Here is a 14074-nt window from a genome sequence, read left to right as displayed (position 1 = left end):
AAGCCGCGTCGCCGCACCACTTTTTGGGCAAGCTCCATACCAGAAACCGGAGCCTTTTTTTGCCTTAGTCTAATATCGGTAAAATTATGATGACAGGTTCTACTAGTTTAGCTGTTCCGAACATTCAAGTGTTCTCCATTCCATTTCCAGTCATGCATGAGTCAAAAAGTAACACATATAGCTCAGTTTCTAAAAAAAAATTCTGCACACACCCCACCCCCTTTTTCCATTATCACAATAAAACCCAAAACAATTAAGGTCAGATAACTAATCCGCACAATGCAGACTACACAAACCTTAGAAAAAACACTTATTTGAAGAGTAAATGTAAAAACGCAAATACAACTTGATGTATGCTAGGAGTGCTCAACATTTCTGCATTTTTTTGCAGAACCTCGTTGGAAGTTGTAGCGCCCTCTCTAGGTGGCCGGGCAGGACATGACGTTGATGTCGCCCACGATGTTCTCCGCTTCCTTGAAGTTGACCAGGTCGTCGCGTAGCATGACGTCACGGATGCAGCCCACGAATCTCTCCGCGGTGGTCAGGCCTGTATGACTGGCACCATCTGGTAGGAAAGATGCATTTAAATAAAGGTTTATTAAACAAGGATTGAAACACGGAACGGTTAAAAACGACTGACTTTTTTTTTTTTTTTTTTAACAGACAAATATGGCAAGCAATTCTGTATCTGGCCACGGAACCGTGAAGGTCAGATTGTGGTCGATTACTTTTTACCCTAATAAATTTTCAATTTGCAAGTTTTGTTTCATTAAAAGAAACATTACTTTGTTCAAATTTTGGGCGTCTGCCAATCATTTTGTGCATGACTGAACCCGCCCTTCAAGAGCCGATTTATTGTCTGCCAACTAATAATTTGAATTTTGTAAAGAAATAATTCAATAACTAAATGTCGGTGTATAAGTTATATGTTGCTGGGAAAAAAACTGAGGGGAAAAACTTAAAATCTACTTTGCGAGGTAAACATTTGTAAGGGGATTGCATCTTTAACTGTGTGTCATTTATTATTTGAATTCCTTTAAGGGTTTTAAAAATTGTGTCGACAATTCGTACATGTCACAACCGAACATGGCACACTCCATCACATGCGTTTCTAGAGGGCGATATTACAATGTACCATAAAATATCACAATGTGCAATGAAAACAACATTCTGCTCACCGGGTATGCCACCGAAGAAGAGCGGAGCTGTAGTGTCGGCAGAGGGGAAGTTGTAACTGCCAAGGCCGGGCTCCCCTGGCTCACCGTCCACTGTCAAGGTCAGCAGATTCTTGGTCTTCTCCACTGAAAAAAAATGTATGGAAAAGTCGGAATTTTGATTCGAGGGGAGGCCAAGCATTGTTTTTGTAACTTAAGATGTAAGACATCAGATACTGTACTGCCCCAAATCATCCTGCTTGTTTCTACCCGTACCGCGCCCCCACACCGCCCTGCCAATTGCTCCCTGAACCGCCCCAAAATGTCTTGCCTGTTACTCCTAGTACCGTCCAAAACCACCCTGTCCTTTGCTCCGGGTACTATCCTGCTTGTTACTCCCTGCATGTTACTACATGTACAACCTCAAACCATCCTGCCTGTTACTCCCTATGCCTCATGTAGGTTGGGACTCCGTATTATCGCGGTACTTATCACGTTTCTCGTCCCGAATTGTCCTGTCTTTGTGTTGTATAACTCTTCATTTTCAATTTGATATAAACAAATCCGACGGTGATGTGGATTATTCCGTGTGCGATGCCTGTGAAAATAGATATGCTCGAAGAGTGCGAACGGAGGTGGACTCCCTACTATCGCGGTATGCGGGAAGTTTTTTTTTTTTTTTAAATGATCTCAACTTTTTTTTCATAGTTAATGTTTGACCAAAACATCCCCCCCTAAATAAAGTCTGATATTTTCCCTGTAACGTTGAAGTTGATTAAAGACTTTATGCCTGCAGGATGATTTCTTATCACTGAGACAAGTCTACTGAATGGCGATTGGGGGCGCCATTCACTTTACATGGTGTGTCGTTTAATTTTTTGTTAAAGCGTTGTCCTTATTTTGATTCCGTCAAAGTTTTTAAGATTTCGCGGAGGAAATTTTGTCCTTCGACTTTATTTTGTGTTTGCAGCTGTAGAGGGGGAACCAGACAATGGAACCTTCATGGACAGAGCACCATTAAAGATTTATGTTAAAATAAAGACGGTACCTCTTAGCAGACACGGTGAAGGAAAATTTGCAAATTTTGGAAAATGTTAATTTTTATTAAAAATCGTTAAAAGTCCCGAAAGACACAACATTTTTTAATCGTCCTTTTTATACAACTCGGAAAAAAGTCCTTACTGCCTGGTGAACTGCATAAAAATCGCCACTTGAAGGAGTTTTGGCAACGCAAAACGAGAAATCTTCGATGCCGCGATAATATGGATGCCGCGATAATACGGAGCCCGACTATACCGCCTCAAACCACCCTGCCTGTTACTCCCTGTTCTGTCCCAAACCGCCCTGCGAGTTACTCCCTGTATAGCCTTTAGTCAAGTCCCACGCGCTTCCCCGGACATGTGACGCAACCCGGATGCTGACACGTAAAAAGACTAGCACGAGCGGCGAAGCCGCGAGGGCCTTTACCATCTCGTGGAGAACGCTTATGTTTTTCTTTACATTTGTCTACCGATTTGGTAGACATGCATAATGCATTACCCGTTCTGAAATGACCAATGAAAATGCAGAATTACTAACGTAAATCAGCCGTCGTCTGGCGCCAGACAGCACGCGCGCGTGCTGTTGCTGGTAACCGCAAACCACCGTTAGATGATTGGTTTATATTGCTTGATTTATATTACGTGAATAAATGAATAAGTGATTAGTCCCACGAGATAGTAAAGACCCTCGTGCTAGTCTTTTTACGTGCCAGCATCTGGAGTGCAATACGTGTCCGGATGGTCCGGGTATAGGCGCGTGGGACTTGACTAAAGGCTACTGTCTGTACTGCCCCCAAATCGCACTCCCTATACCACCTGTACCACTCAAACCACCTAGTCTTGTCCCAAGAGCGATCAAGAGCGATTGTTGCATTGTTGTGTAGCGCACTTGCATAATTGGTTTTTACTTTCTTTCACTAACGTCTTGGTCACTTCGCAATGGGGGCGGGGCCATTTCATGTAAATAAGACCGTCTGAATATATTCGAACAAACACATATCCTTCTTATAGCTCCGTGCTTGATCACCGCACGACGTATAACCCGTATGGCGCAACCGTAAGGTGAGCCATTGAACTTTTTTCTCGATCGCTGATTAGTTCCCTAGGGCCGAGACTACAAACCACCCTGCCTGTTACTACTACCTGTACCACCACCAGCCACCCTGTCTGTTACTCCCCAAACTGCCCCTGCACCGAATAATTTCATGCGTTCAACAGAGTGTATACAGAGTGTATATGCAAAGTGCTGAAGGGTTGCTTATTCTGAATGGTAAATTCGTAAACAAAATGATAACAAAATGGAGTACCTAGGATGTCATGCCAGTTGCCATCGCACGGGAAAAAGGTCCCCTCGGGAGGCACATAGGTAGCAACTATCTGGCCTCCTCCATTCTCACAGCACAGGTACAGCTGATACAAGGTGAGAACAATAATAGTTAACCATCTTAATTATTTTGACACAAGTCGATTAATCATGGACCTTTTGCAATGAGTGATTGTTACTGTGGTTCAGTAAATCACAAGTCCATCAAATCTCTGTGCACAAGTAAACAGAAGAGGGACATTGACAAAGAAATGCCTTTGTCACTGAATGACTTGTGATGGAATTGTGGGGACTTGTGGAGACATGTGATGGACTTGTGTGGGGACATGTGATGGACTTGTGGGTGTGTTGATGTGCTGATGTTGCAACTAGTAACCCCAGCTAAGGTCACTTGTTTAGACATTAAGTAACAGACCACTGTCCACGTCAGCTTGCTGACACTGCAACATTGCAAGACCACTACACTGATCATTTATACTTAAACATAGAATGTAATAATAAAGGCCACACTTGGCAATAGCACAGCCAACTTATAACATCTGCTTGTCTCAGTCTGTGTGTAAAGCTTGACAAATATATAGCTTTAAACAGTGGGGACTTGCGCAGACTTAAAATTGACGTGCGGGGACTTGTGGGGACTTGCGCAGACTAAAAATTGACGTGTGGGGACTTGTGGAGACTTGCGCAGACTTAAAATGAACGTGCACGGACTTGTGGGGACTTGTGCTGGACTTGTGGGGACTTGTGAGGACATGTGCTGGACTTGTGGGAACTTGCGCGGACCTAAAATTGACGTGTGGGGACTTGTGATGGACTTGTGATGGACTTTTGTTGGACTCGTGGTCGTGGGAGCTTGTGGAGACTTGTGATGGATTTGATTACAACACTCTGAGCGAGGCACGTTCATCCAAACAAATATTTCCAACGAGAGTTCAACAAAATATTCATGGTTAAAAAGCACTGGCGTAACTACTGGTCAAATTTCCAGGGGGAACTTGGGGGTGGTTGGGAGGCTCAATAGGTTCTCCAGAAAACAACAACTCGTTTCTGCTTCTTCCAAATTCGGACTCAAGAGTTTGGGGGTGAGGGTATCCCCTTGTCCCCTTAGTTACGCCACTGCTAGAGCGACTGCTCCGATTGGACTTACCACTCCGTCCACCATCTCAAGAGAGAGGTAGTCCCCGCGAGCGCCTTGGACGGACATCAGGACAGCCGTGGTGACTCTCGGCTTGATGGACATCCTCAGCTCAAAAGAGCTGTCAATAGAGTAGGCAGAGCCTAGGGGAATGGAAGAGGGGAAAACCCATGAAAAATGTGAACAACAATTTAAACAGGGCTTGCAGCACTTTAGGATGACAAAATTCACGAACAATTCCATAAGAAATCTGTTCACATTAACAAACCATGGTGCATGAAAATAGGGATCAGATATTAAACGTGATGAACAATTTATACTAGGTTCACAGCACTTAACAAAAACAGAACAATATTTGCAATTAATTTTACCAGGGAAATTTCCACTTTAACAAGCTTGCTGGGAAGTCCCGAGGTCGTTGCAGTAAAGCAACTTAGGCATACTGATAATGCACGGGCAACTCCTCGCCTAAAACGCCAAATTGGCGAAAACCTTTCCCTTCTGGGTCACCGTCAAATTTCCCGGACATTTGCCCGATTTGGGGGTGATTTTCCGAAATTCCCTAAGTTTTCCCCGACTAGTAAAATGAAAACTCATTTTCAAGGTTTTCCCTGATTTTCAGAGTAGCTGGAAACCCTGATTATTAACAACAGCAGACTGAATTGTTTGCACAGCTACATCAATGAAGGTTTTGCTTTTGATTGCATTGATGGTTTTCTCATGAATATGTAAATTCTCATTCGCATAAAGACCTACTAGATAAAACTATATTCTAGGAGTTGCATTAGACTCTTTACATGGAACAAACAAACGATGAACAATCATGATAAAACAGGTCTATAGCGGCACTTTTTTTGTCCAAGTTATTGTCTTGCTATGCCCAAACGTTAAGAATATTGCCTGGCGGTTAGCCGAAAACAAGCTGGGGACCAGCGGCTAGCTATTTACAAAGCATTACATTTTGGGTAATGGGTCATTTGGGAGACATTCCGATAGACCTGTGCACACTTTTGTTTTCTTCAAATTTCAACTTTGTGCCGTAACCCAATATTCCCTTGTCCTTTTTAAAACAAACTTCGGTATGTTTACTATTAATTAGACCACGAGCAACAAATGTAATCTAATTGCGACGGCAAAATTTTGCCTCTAAAGGGGAGCTGTGACATTAGGGAGTCATGCAAATGTCTCCCTAATGACCGATGTCTCCCATCGTGCGAAGAAATTACGATAACGCGTCTCCTTAATGGTACCTTTACACGTATTAACCTTTCAGTAAATTGTAATTGTGGTTTAGTTCAATTGAGGGCCCATGAAGAGAGATGCTAATGTCTCATGATCAGAGGGTCAGGGGTTCAAATCCTGCTACCAATTGCGTTGCGTTGTGTCCTTGGGTTAGCCACCCCACCCACATTTGCCTTCCTCCACCCATATATGGTTACCAGCTAGGAGTAACCTGCAGTGGAATTTTGGTGAGCAGAGTGTTAGAGGTTCGAATCTTGCTGCCGGTCGTGCATTGTGTCCTTGGGCAAGCCACTCCACCCCCATTTGCCTCCCTCCACCGATATAATTATGGTTACCAGCGATCAAAAGGATGTAACCTACAGTGGAATGTGATTCGTGATCAGAGTGTCAGGGGTTCGAATTCTGCTGCTCGCCATATGTTGTCTCTTTGGGCAAGCCACTTTACCGCCACGTGCCTCTCTCCACCTCTCAGCATTTGCCTCTTAGCATCACATTCAGGGGAACTATATGTTTATTCGGTTCACCTCACGGAAACCAGAGATGAGCCATACCGGCTTAATAAAGCTCTATGCTTGGAACAGACTTTCTTTTTTTTCACTCATGGCCCTTGGGCCGAGTCAAGCAAATCTCACCGTGTGCCAGTTTCCGTCGTTGACGCTCTCCGGTGACTCAATCAGCAAGGGTATACTCCCATAGTCCCAACCGAAGACCACTTTGCCATCCCGCAGGTACACTGCAGTGAAGTCGATGTTTCGGGTGTCGGACGTGAACATGATCAGACCGTTGCGGGCCAATGTCTTCAGCTCCACTCGCATGACCATGCTGTTGTCAGATTACGGATTTTAAAATAAAAACCAAAGAGAATACAAGATAATGTGCTTCTGGGCCACCGAACGGATGCAGTTTGCGCGATAAATTTGAAAAATATCTTGTGATCTAGGTTAATATTAACAGCACACTTGCTCATTCACATTTGACTCCTTGCAAAAAAATGACACCAAATTTTCAGAGGAAAAAAAGCACAAGGTATCATTTTGAAAGCAAAGATAAACGCTTTTATATGGTAAAAAAAAATTCTATTAATCAGGCTAAAGTTTTCAAAAATTTCTTAACATTTTTGAAAATATTTATGAGTCCAGACTACCAGAATTTTGAAAATTGGGCTTCCATAGTTTTCAGGCCCTGAATGTGGCTCTGGCTCAGAAAGTGAATATGTTCTGTTGCGAAAACATCTAATATAAAGTGTTTCCACATTTCAAAGGCTTTTATGATTGACTATGAAGCCCAGGCTGGAGGCAAGGCCGCAGTTTCAAACACTGTCAATTATTAATGATCCACAGCAAGGTATTAAGTCAAAACTTTCATAACTTCTCAAAACGGTTTACAAAAAGTTGAACAAGCAAATTGACTGGGGTGGGGTTCGAGCCATTAACCACCGGATAATAGTTCTTGTGAGCTAAAAGATTAGCGATCCCAGCCCTTCTTTGGCGGTTCCCCAGTTTGTCAATGTTAAAATCGAAATTGACTGGAGAGGGGTTTGAACCTCCGACCTCCAGATTACCGTTCCGGTGCTCTACCAACTGAGCAATTTCAGCCCTACGTTGGCGGTTCCCCAATTTGTCCATTTTGAAATTGAAATTGAATGGAATTGGTTCGATTCTGTGACCTCCAGATTGCCAGATTACCGACTGAGCGATCCCAGCCCTAGCTTGGTGGTTCCCCTGTTTGTCAATGTCCTCGTTCCCGATTTTGTCGATGGACTCACTTTCGTTTGAAGGAATCATCCAGGACAGGATATTCTTTGCGGCTGTAGCTGGTAATGCCATACTGATCGGCTCCCTCATCTTCCGGCAGTTGCTCGCCGGCGCTGGCCACCCTGGGAAGCTTGCAGGCGCCCTCGACTGGTCCTGGCATGGTCTTGGCAGGCACAGGCGCGATGGTGGGGGCAACGGGACCAGGGTGTGGCCCCATGGTGTAGGAGGAGGGAATTGTGGGATGGTCTAAGCTGATGGGGCAGACGTTTACATTGGCGTTGTTGTCCGAGAGGATTTGATCGTTGAAGTTCACAGTCCTGTATTACAAATTGTTTTTGATAACTTGTCACAAGTTTCTCATGTTCTTGAACTGAGTCCGTGGACTGTTCTGCTTAGGCCTATATCATAATTATAAAGATGTCATAGTTTGACAAAAAGATTATGTTTAAACAAAAAGATTTTCATTAATATACTGTCTAAAGAAACTTAATACTATCCATGCTGAATTCAAGTTCCACCCCCAAAAGAGATTCCTGTTTTAAAGCTACTTTTTCTGCCAATACAAACGTCACTTTTTAAAGAGAAATCCAAAAATTAAAATCGGTCCAGGAGTTATAAAATATTTACCTCACAGATTATAATTTATTTTTTGGCATGACATTAATTTATTTCTCACAAGCTAGACTGGTTCGTGAATCCATTTTCATATCAATAATTTGTCCTTGGGAACCACTCTACTCAAAACGCGGATCTGTTTAAAAAGCAACAAAAAAATAAAAGCCTTCTTTCACACGGTTGTTTTTCTTCGTTGATAAAAATTTCAGGTTGAAATTTTGCTAGAAATCGTAAAACAAAAAAATGATACTGTCAAAGAGTACAGACAATATATCTTAAAGGCAGTGTCTGGATATCTGCGAGAGCAGTTACTTACTCAAAACCGACAGTCAGATCTGATAAGCAGCCGATGAAGTTGTCCGTCGTGGGCAAGATGGCAGCTTCGACGAAGCGAGGTTGAGGGAAGCCGCCAACCAAGAAATAGCCGTCTGTTCTCAACGCACTCTTCTGGAAACGGGCAAAGTTGGAGTCGGAGTCGTCCACCACGACTGTTAGTCTGATAAATAGGAGAATAAAATGAGGGGGAAATGATTTAAATGTTAATTCCAGAAATTTACTGCAACGGTACAAGGACGAAAAGTTAACCGATTTTTAGGAACACCGAAACTTACTTCCTGTTGTTCTTAGTGATGATGACTGTGTGCCAATCCCCGTCGTTGTAAGAATTCTGGTTGGAGACAACCTCAATGCTATCGTGTTTACCGTCAGCGACAATGCACACCGCGCCTGAGACGATCATGGCTGCCACAAACTGAGTCTGAAAAAAAAAAACACATTAAACGCAAGATAAGATGTTAGCCTTTTGAATCTGGTCACAGAGTACACACATTCGATGCAGTTGATTGAGAGCATCCATTCACTGGAAGTCTTTTCACAAATCCGGTCCACCCAAAGGGCCGGATTTGGCCATTACCATGTAATCCTTTACAACAGCACTACCCGACTAGGACTGTTCCCAGAGCACGCAACATCATATTCAGTTTATTCAGTTAATTGAGATTCGCAACTCACTGGAAGCCTCTTCACGCATTTGGTCTGAACCCAAGGCTCAACTTAATGGCCCTGCTAACCACGGAATGCTGCGCTTATAAGAAAAAAAGATCACCACCGCGTGCTTACAGCAGTAGTGCAGAAATCATATGCTTACCTAGCGAACGCATAACACTATACATAATCACACCAGCCAAATCAAAAGCAGACGCTTCTGGGCAGAGGTTGAAGTTGAGATAACTTTAACTGCCATTTTCTCTGTTTTCTACTTTTCGACACGATGAACTTCAAAATAGCATAGCTTTGCCCAGGAATGACCGGTTTCAAAATTAAACCAACTTACATATATAAGGAAACTGTACATATTTTAACAATATGCAAAAATCTCATTTTTGACCTTTTGCCCAGAAAAGCCTGATTTTGACAGAACAGTTCATTTATTTTAAATTCCCCGATTACCTGTGAAATACGCTAAACCGAAAGCACAGAATTGTTTGCTTACATGGATTTCCTGCTTACTGTTCCGTTTACCTTGTCAGCATTGGACGCGTAAACCATTACTCCGTCGGGCTCCAAGGTGCGGAACCTGAAGATAATGCTGATGTCGCCTTTGATATCTATCGGCGTCCGCGACACGTAACCGCCAAAGGGACCGTTGAACGATACCAGGCCGACTCTCTGCAATGCATTACGGAATAAAAAAAAAAGGCCCGGACATCTGATTAGGCCAAAAAAAAAAAGTCTCCGGTTTCTGGTATGCGCGCGCGTCGCCGTAGCCATGCGCGTCGGCAAAATGAAAAAGTTTTTTTTTCAATGAAAGATGATGCCTCAAAACCGCCAAACTCACTGGTTTGACTGGAATTCTGCTGCTGCACAATTTCAACGTGTTTTTAGATGGGGTTATGATCGAGAATAAGCTTTATGTGGCCTCTCTGGACTCCCATATATTTGCACTAAGTTTAGTCGGGCACCATTTGCAGTCACCAGCCGACATTTGAAGCAAAAAAGTCAGGTAAAAAAAAAAAAAAGTCGGGTAAAAAAAAAAAAAGCCGCGTCGCCGCACCACTTTTTGGACAAGCTCAATACCAGAAACCGGAGACTTTTTTTTGGCCTAAGTATGTATTTTACAACAATTGTAACTGCTCGAATACAAAATCATAAAACTACTAATACATATTTATAATAAAAACAATATATAATGAATAAGAAAAATAAGAATAGTGTCAAATCAAAATTTCTGGAAAAACTAATCAATACGTGTTTGGCATGAGGGTATACTTTCCCTTTAGACGAATTACAAAGAAGCTAGTGCCCAAAACTTAACATCCAGAAACAAACACTTAATTACTTGCAGTCTTGCAAATTCCTCTGACCATACCTCCCGAATGGAGTGTTTGCTGTGCACCTAATTAGAACATCCAACCTTTCGGGGTATACGCAATTGATCTCAAACAGGAGCCAGAGAGTGGTGGCGTAGAGCTCAAATGCCATGGTTTCGAACTTCACTTCAGGCAAAAAAAATGGTTCTGTTCACCTGTGTACCACAGTTGGGGTAGATACCAAAGCTCATTTTGTTCTTCAAAGGGTTGATCTGCTGGCCTCCGAAGGACAACTCCGTCAGGCAGCCGCGGAAACCGTCACGGGTCACTGACCTAGGAGACAAAATCGCGGAAACAAAAGGGGTGGTTTAGCTTCATTGAGTTGTGTCCATAAATACACACCTAATTTCTTTATACTGGCTCTATTGTGCATGCGTCCATCTTCATGCACAAAGAAGTGAAGTCGTCATAAGTTGCTTTTTGGGCCTCCCAAAAAGGAGACTACTAGATGTAGGCCTACCTGTAACTTGTAGCATATGACACAATGACATGGGTAAAGATTTGAGGCACACATACGTAGAGATCAGTATAGTACAGTGAATTTGTTTTCAGGATAACAATACAAGAAAGGAGAAGATGGCGTGGTTCATCAAGCAAGATAATTCTTCAAATTCCAGCCGACTTACGGGAAGAGATCGTCGGGGATTGCCGCCAAGCCACCCACGTAGAAGTATTCTCCAGCAGCCAGTTCTGATCCATCTCCTGGAGATTCTCCCGATTTTGCTTCCACAACGCTGAAAATAGGGCCAAAATGTATTCCAATCAACCTGATCAACCGATCAATGTAGACAGTCTAATCAATCCAATCGCATCAATCACTCCAATCAATCAATCTGATCAATATTATCAATCAAATCAAGCTAATCAATCCAATCAACCCTCTTAATCCAATCAAACCCATGGTCAACCCTTTCAACCCAATCAAATCTTGTATTAATAACCTGATCAATCCTATCAATAAATTCAAGCTAATCAATCCAATCAATCCAAACAAGCCCATTAACCCAAATCAAACCGATCAACTTACGTATCAATACATAATATCAATCTAATTAATTCAATCAATCAAATCATTCCGGTAAATGCGAGTGTCAGCATTTCAGTAAAACTGATCCGTAGGCTACTCACTTGCTCGATGGTGTTACTCGCAGGCTTCCCGCATTCCCCCGCAGGGTAGCCTGGACCATAGTCTGCTCCCCGTTGTTGTACTGGAGGTCTGTGATGAGAGTCAGGGGACCAGTCCCCAGGTCATAGTCAAACTGCAAGCGGCCGCCCTTCAGCTCAACGGTGAAATATTTGCCCTATGGAACAATAATGTTTCTCCTTCAAAATAAGGTGTTTTTTTTTACAATTCATGCACTTGGGCAGTCTATGTAACCTGGCCCTGGTGAAGCCGACCATGGTCTGTGCATGATATGTAAACAGATTCGGCTAGTAATTAAGCAAGTAGACTGCGTATGACCTCGAGAGACTGGCCAATCAGCAGGCGCCTTCTATATGCACGTAATGTGACCTCTCAACACGTGCGTAAACATCACGCCCACGATGACTAGCATTTTTGTACAGGTTGTTGTATTACAAAAATGTGGCACCGAAATAGACCAATCACAATCTTAGTCCTGATTTCGGAATTAAATGACGTCACGCATGCTTAGATATATCGGACGTTCTACTGGAGATGGGCTGCGTGAAGAACGGGTAATAATTAGACTGCCACTTGGGTTGTGGTGTGTCAAATAATAAATCACGAATTAATGGAACAGGCAACTCATGTTTTTACCTTTTTTATTTTTGTGGTGTTAATTTTAACAATGGAGTCGAAATAAACTGATATTAAATCCTGTATCAAGTCTGAAAATTTTCCACAGAGAAAAACAGATCACATTAAACAAGAAAAGATATACAAAAAAAATCACCTGGTCACCAATAAAGAACAGCAGGCCGTTGGCAGCGTGAGTCTTGAAGGCAATGTTCATGGAGGTAAAGCGGGCATTGAAGGCTTCTTTTTCTAGTGCGATGTAGCCGCTCCCGTCAAACAGGACTCCGTCCGTGTCAGGATCCACCGGAACACTGATGGTGTCACTCCTTGATTGAAAGCCGCAAAAGTAGGGGAATTAGTGGAAAATATTATTATTTTTAAAATGTGTAAAATGCCATTTTCTAATTTATTAAATTACGGATCTTTTTACTTCTGACCAAGGACTAGAAATATTTTGCAAATTTGTTTTCCAAAAAGTCTCTGAACAAGGCATTTTTCCCATGTCACTTTTCAAATTCAATTTTCTCACAAAAGTCTCAAGCATCTTATTTTTAAAGTAATTTTCTATTTTCTTTTGTACACTTTGTTTTGCTTGATGACAATTTTCGAAATAATTATTTCATAAACTGACTTCCCTTAGAAGCTTCTATTACTTTTCCCGGACCTTCCGACATGCATACCCGTGTCCATTTTTTAACATTCTCCGAGTCTCTTCGAGTAACATTTACCTTTCCTGAACTTTTCAAAATCCTTCCCGTTCTTCCAAGTTTAGTTTTCCATGGTTCTCTATGATTCATCCGAAAACCAGTGACCGTTTCAAAATTGTCCAGTCATTTTTCTAGAAGCTCATTTAAAATATTCCTGTTTTTTTCCTTAATGTTCCCATACATTTGTCCTTACCTTGAGATTCCGTCGTAGGCATTGATGGCATCGGCAAAGTTCCAGAGGCTCATGGGGTGTCCGTTCACTATCACCTCGTCAATGTCTCCACTGTTGAAGACGCAGCTGGGTAATGCAGATTGCAGCCACTATTAAGAAACAAACATTTAATTTGACAAAATCAATTCGTACGTAGCCTCAACATAAGGCAAGCTTTAACTCCTCAATCCTCCAAAATCCCCCTGCCGGTTTTGGAGTGCCCCTTCTACTATATGGACCCAGAGTTTTGAAAATCCCAACATTTGTGTGATTAAAAGTGCTGTACAATTTTTTTCTGAGCACCAATATGTTTACCGTGATACGAAATATAAGCAAACCACAAAGGGGGCAATAGAGAAAGGTTGAATATACCTCGCACGACAGACCGGTGTAACCAGTAGGGCAACGGCATCGTTCCACCTCGTAGGCTGGGGAGCCGGTTCCATCTCTCCTGGTGACGTCCAATGAGACATCGCTAAGGCTGAGGACACAAATAGAAGTCAACAATATCCAAGACGTGTAAATATCACAGCATACAAATATTACTATTGATTGTCTATTTTCAGTGTATTTTTGTAAGTAATAAGGTGTTTTGGTAAACACCCAAGCAGCTCTTGTTTTCGTAAAGATTTTTTTTCTGAGCTTTTTCCAGCTGCTTAGCCAAAACATCTCTCGTTTACGTTAAGATTTTGTTGTTCTTGCTTTTCAACTTAAAAGCGAAAAAGCCTTTGATTTTTTTTCTGATTTTGTTTTTGTTTTTTTTG

The 14074-nt window shown here is 42.3% G+C and overlaps 2 protein-coding genes across 2 annotated transcripts; both read right to left on the bottom strand.

Annotated features, from left to right (window-relative positions):
• Nucleotides 1–206: 206 nt before the first annotated feature.
• On the bottom strand, nucleotides 207–4783 carry LOC119728724 (laminin subunit alpha-2-like). The gene is made up of 4 exons (XM_038201070.1): nucleotides 4666–4783; nucleotides 3502–3604; nucleotides 1179–1301; nucleotides 207–565 (listed from the first exon to the last, which is right to left on the bottom strand). Exons 1-4 carry the CDS (start codon nucleotides 4756–4758, stop codon nucleotides 420–422), a joined length of 465 nt encoding a protein of 154 aa, XP_038056998.1. The 5' UTR covers nucleotides 4759–4783; the 3' UTR covers nucleotides 207–419.
• A 1729-nt stretch (nucleotides 4784–6512) lies between these two features.
• On the bottom strand, nucleotides 6513–13345 carry LOC119728076 (laminin-like protein epi-1). The gene is made up of 10 exons (XM_038200151.1): nucleotides 13293–13345; nucleotides 12550–12718; nucleotides 11762–11934; nucleotides 11260–11367; nucleotides 10789–10906; nucleotides 9786–9932; nucleotides 8876–9021; nucleotides 8581–8760; nucleotides 7661–7966; nucleotides 6513–6717 (listed from the first exon to the last, which is right to left on the bottom strand). Exons 1-10 carry the CDS (start codon nucleotides 13343–13345, stop codon nucleotides 6513–6515), a joined length of 1605 nt encoding a protein of 534 aa, XP_038056079.1.
• Between the last annotated feature and the right edge of the window lie 729 nt (nucleotides 13346–14074).

The sequence above is a fragment of the Patiria miniata genome, unplaced genomic scaffold, assembly GCF_015706575.1.
Source record: "Patiria miniata isolate m_02_andy unplaced genomic scaffold, ASM1570657v1 HiC_scaffold_20, whole genome shotgun sequence".
Classification (NCBI taxonomy): domain Eukaryota; kingdom Metazoa; phylum Echinodermata; class Asteroidea; order Valvatida; family Asterinidae; genus Patiria; species Patiria miniata.
Note: the sequence above shows the minus strand (reverse complement) of the source record. Positions and strands in the feature narration are given on the sequence as shown.

Coding starts and splice junctions, on each gene's coding strand:
- LOC119728076 (XM_038200151.1), bottom strand. CDS start 13,345: ATGAGCCTCTGGAACTTTGCCGATGCCATCAATGCCTACGACGGAATC. Junction 11,368..11,761: donor CGAGTAACACCATCGAGCAA/GTGAGTAGCCTA, acceptor CCCTATTTTCAG/CGTTGTGGAAGCAAAATCGG. Junction 8,761..8,875: donor ATCACTAAGAACAACAGGAA/GTAAGTTTCGGT, acceptor CCTATTTATCAG/ACTAACAGTCGTGGTGGACG.
- LOC119728724 (XM_038201070.1), bottom strand. CDS start 4,758: ATGTCCATCAAGCCGAGAGTCACCACGGCTGTCCTGATGTCCGTCCAA. Junction 3,605..4,665: donor TTGAGATGGTGGACGGAGTG/GTAAGTCCAATC, acceptor ACCTTGTATCAG/CTGTACCTGTGCTGTGAGAA. Junction 1,302..3,501: donor CAACTGGCATGACATCCTAG/GTACTCCATTTT, acceptor ATTTTTTTTCAG/TGGAGAAGACCAAGAATCTG.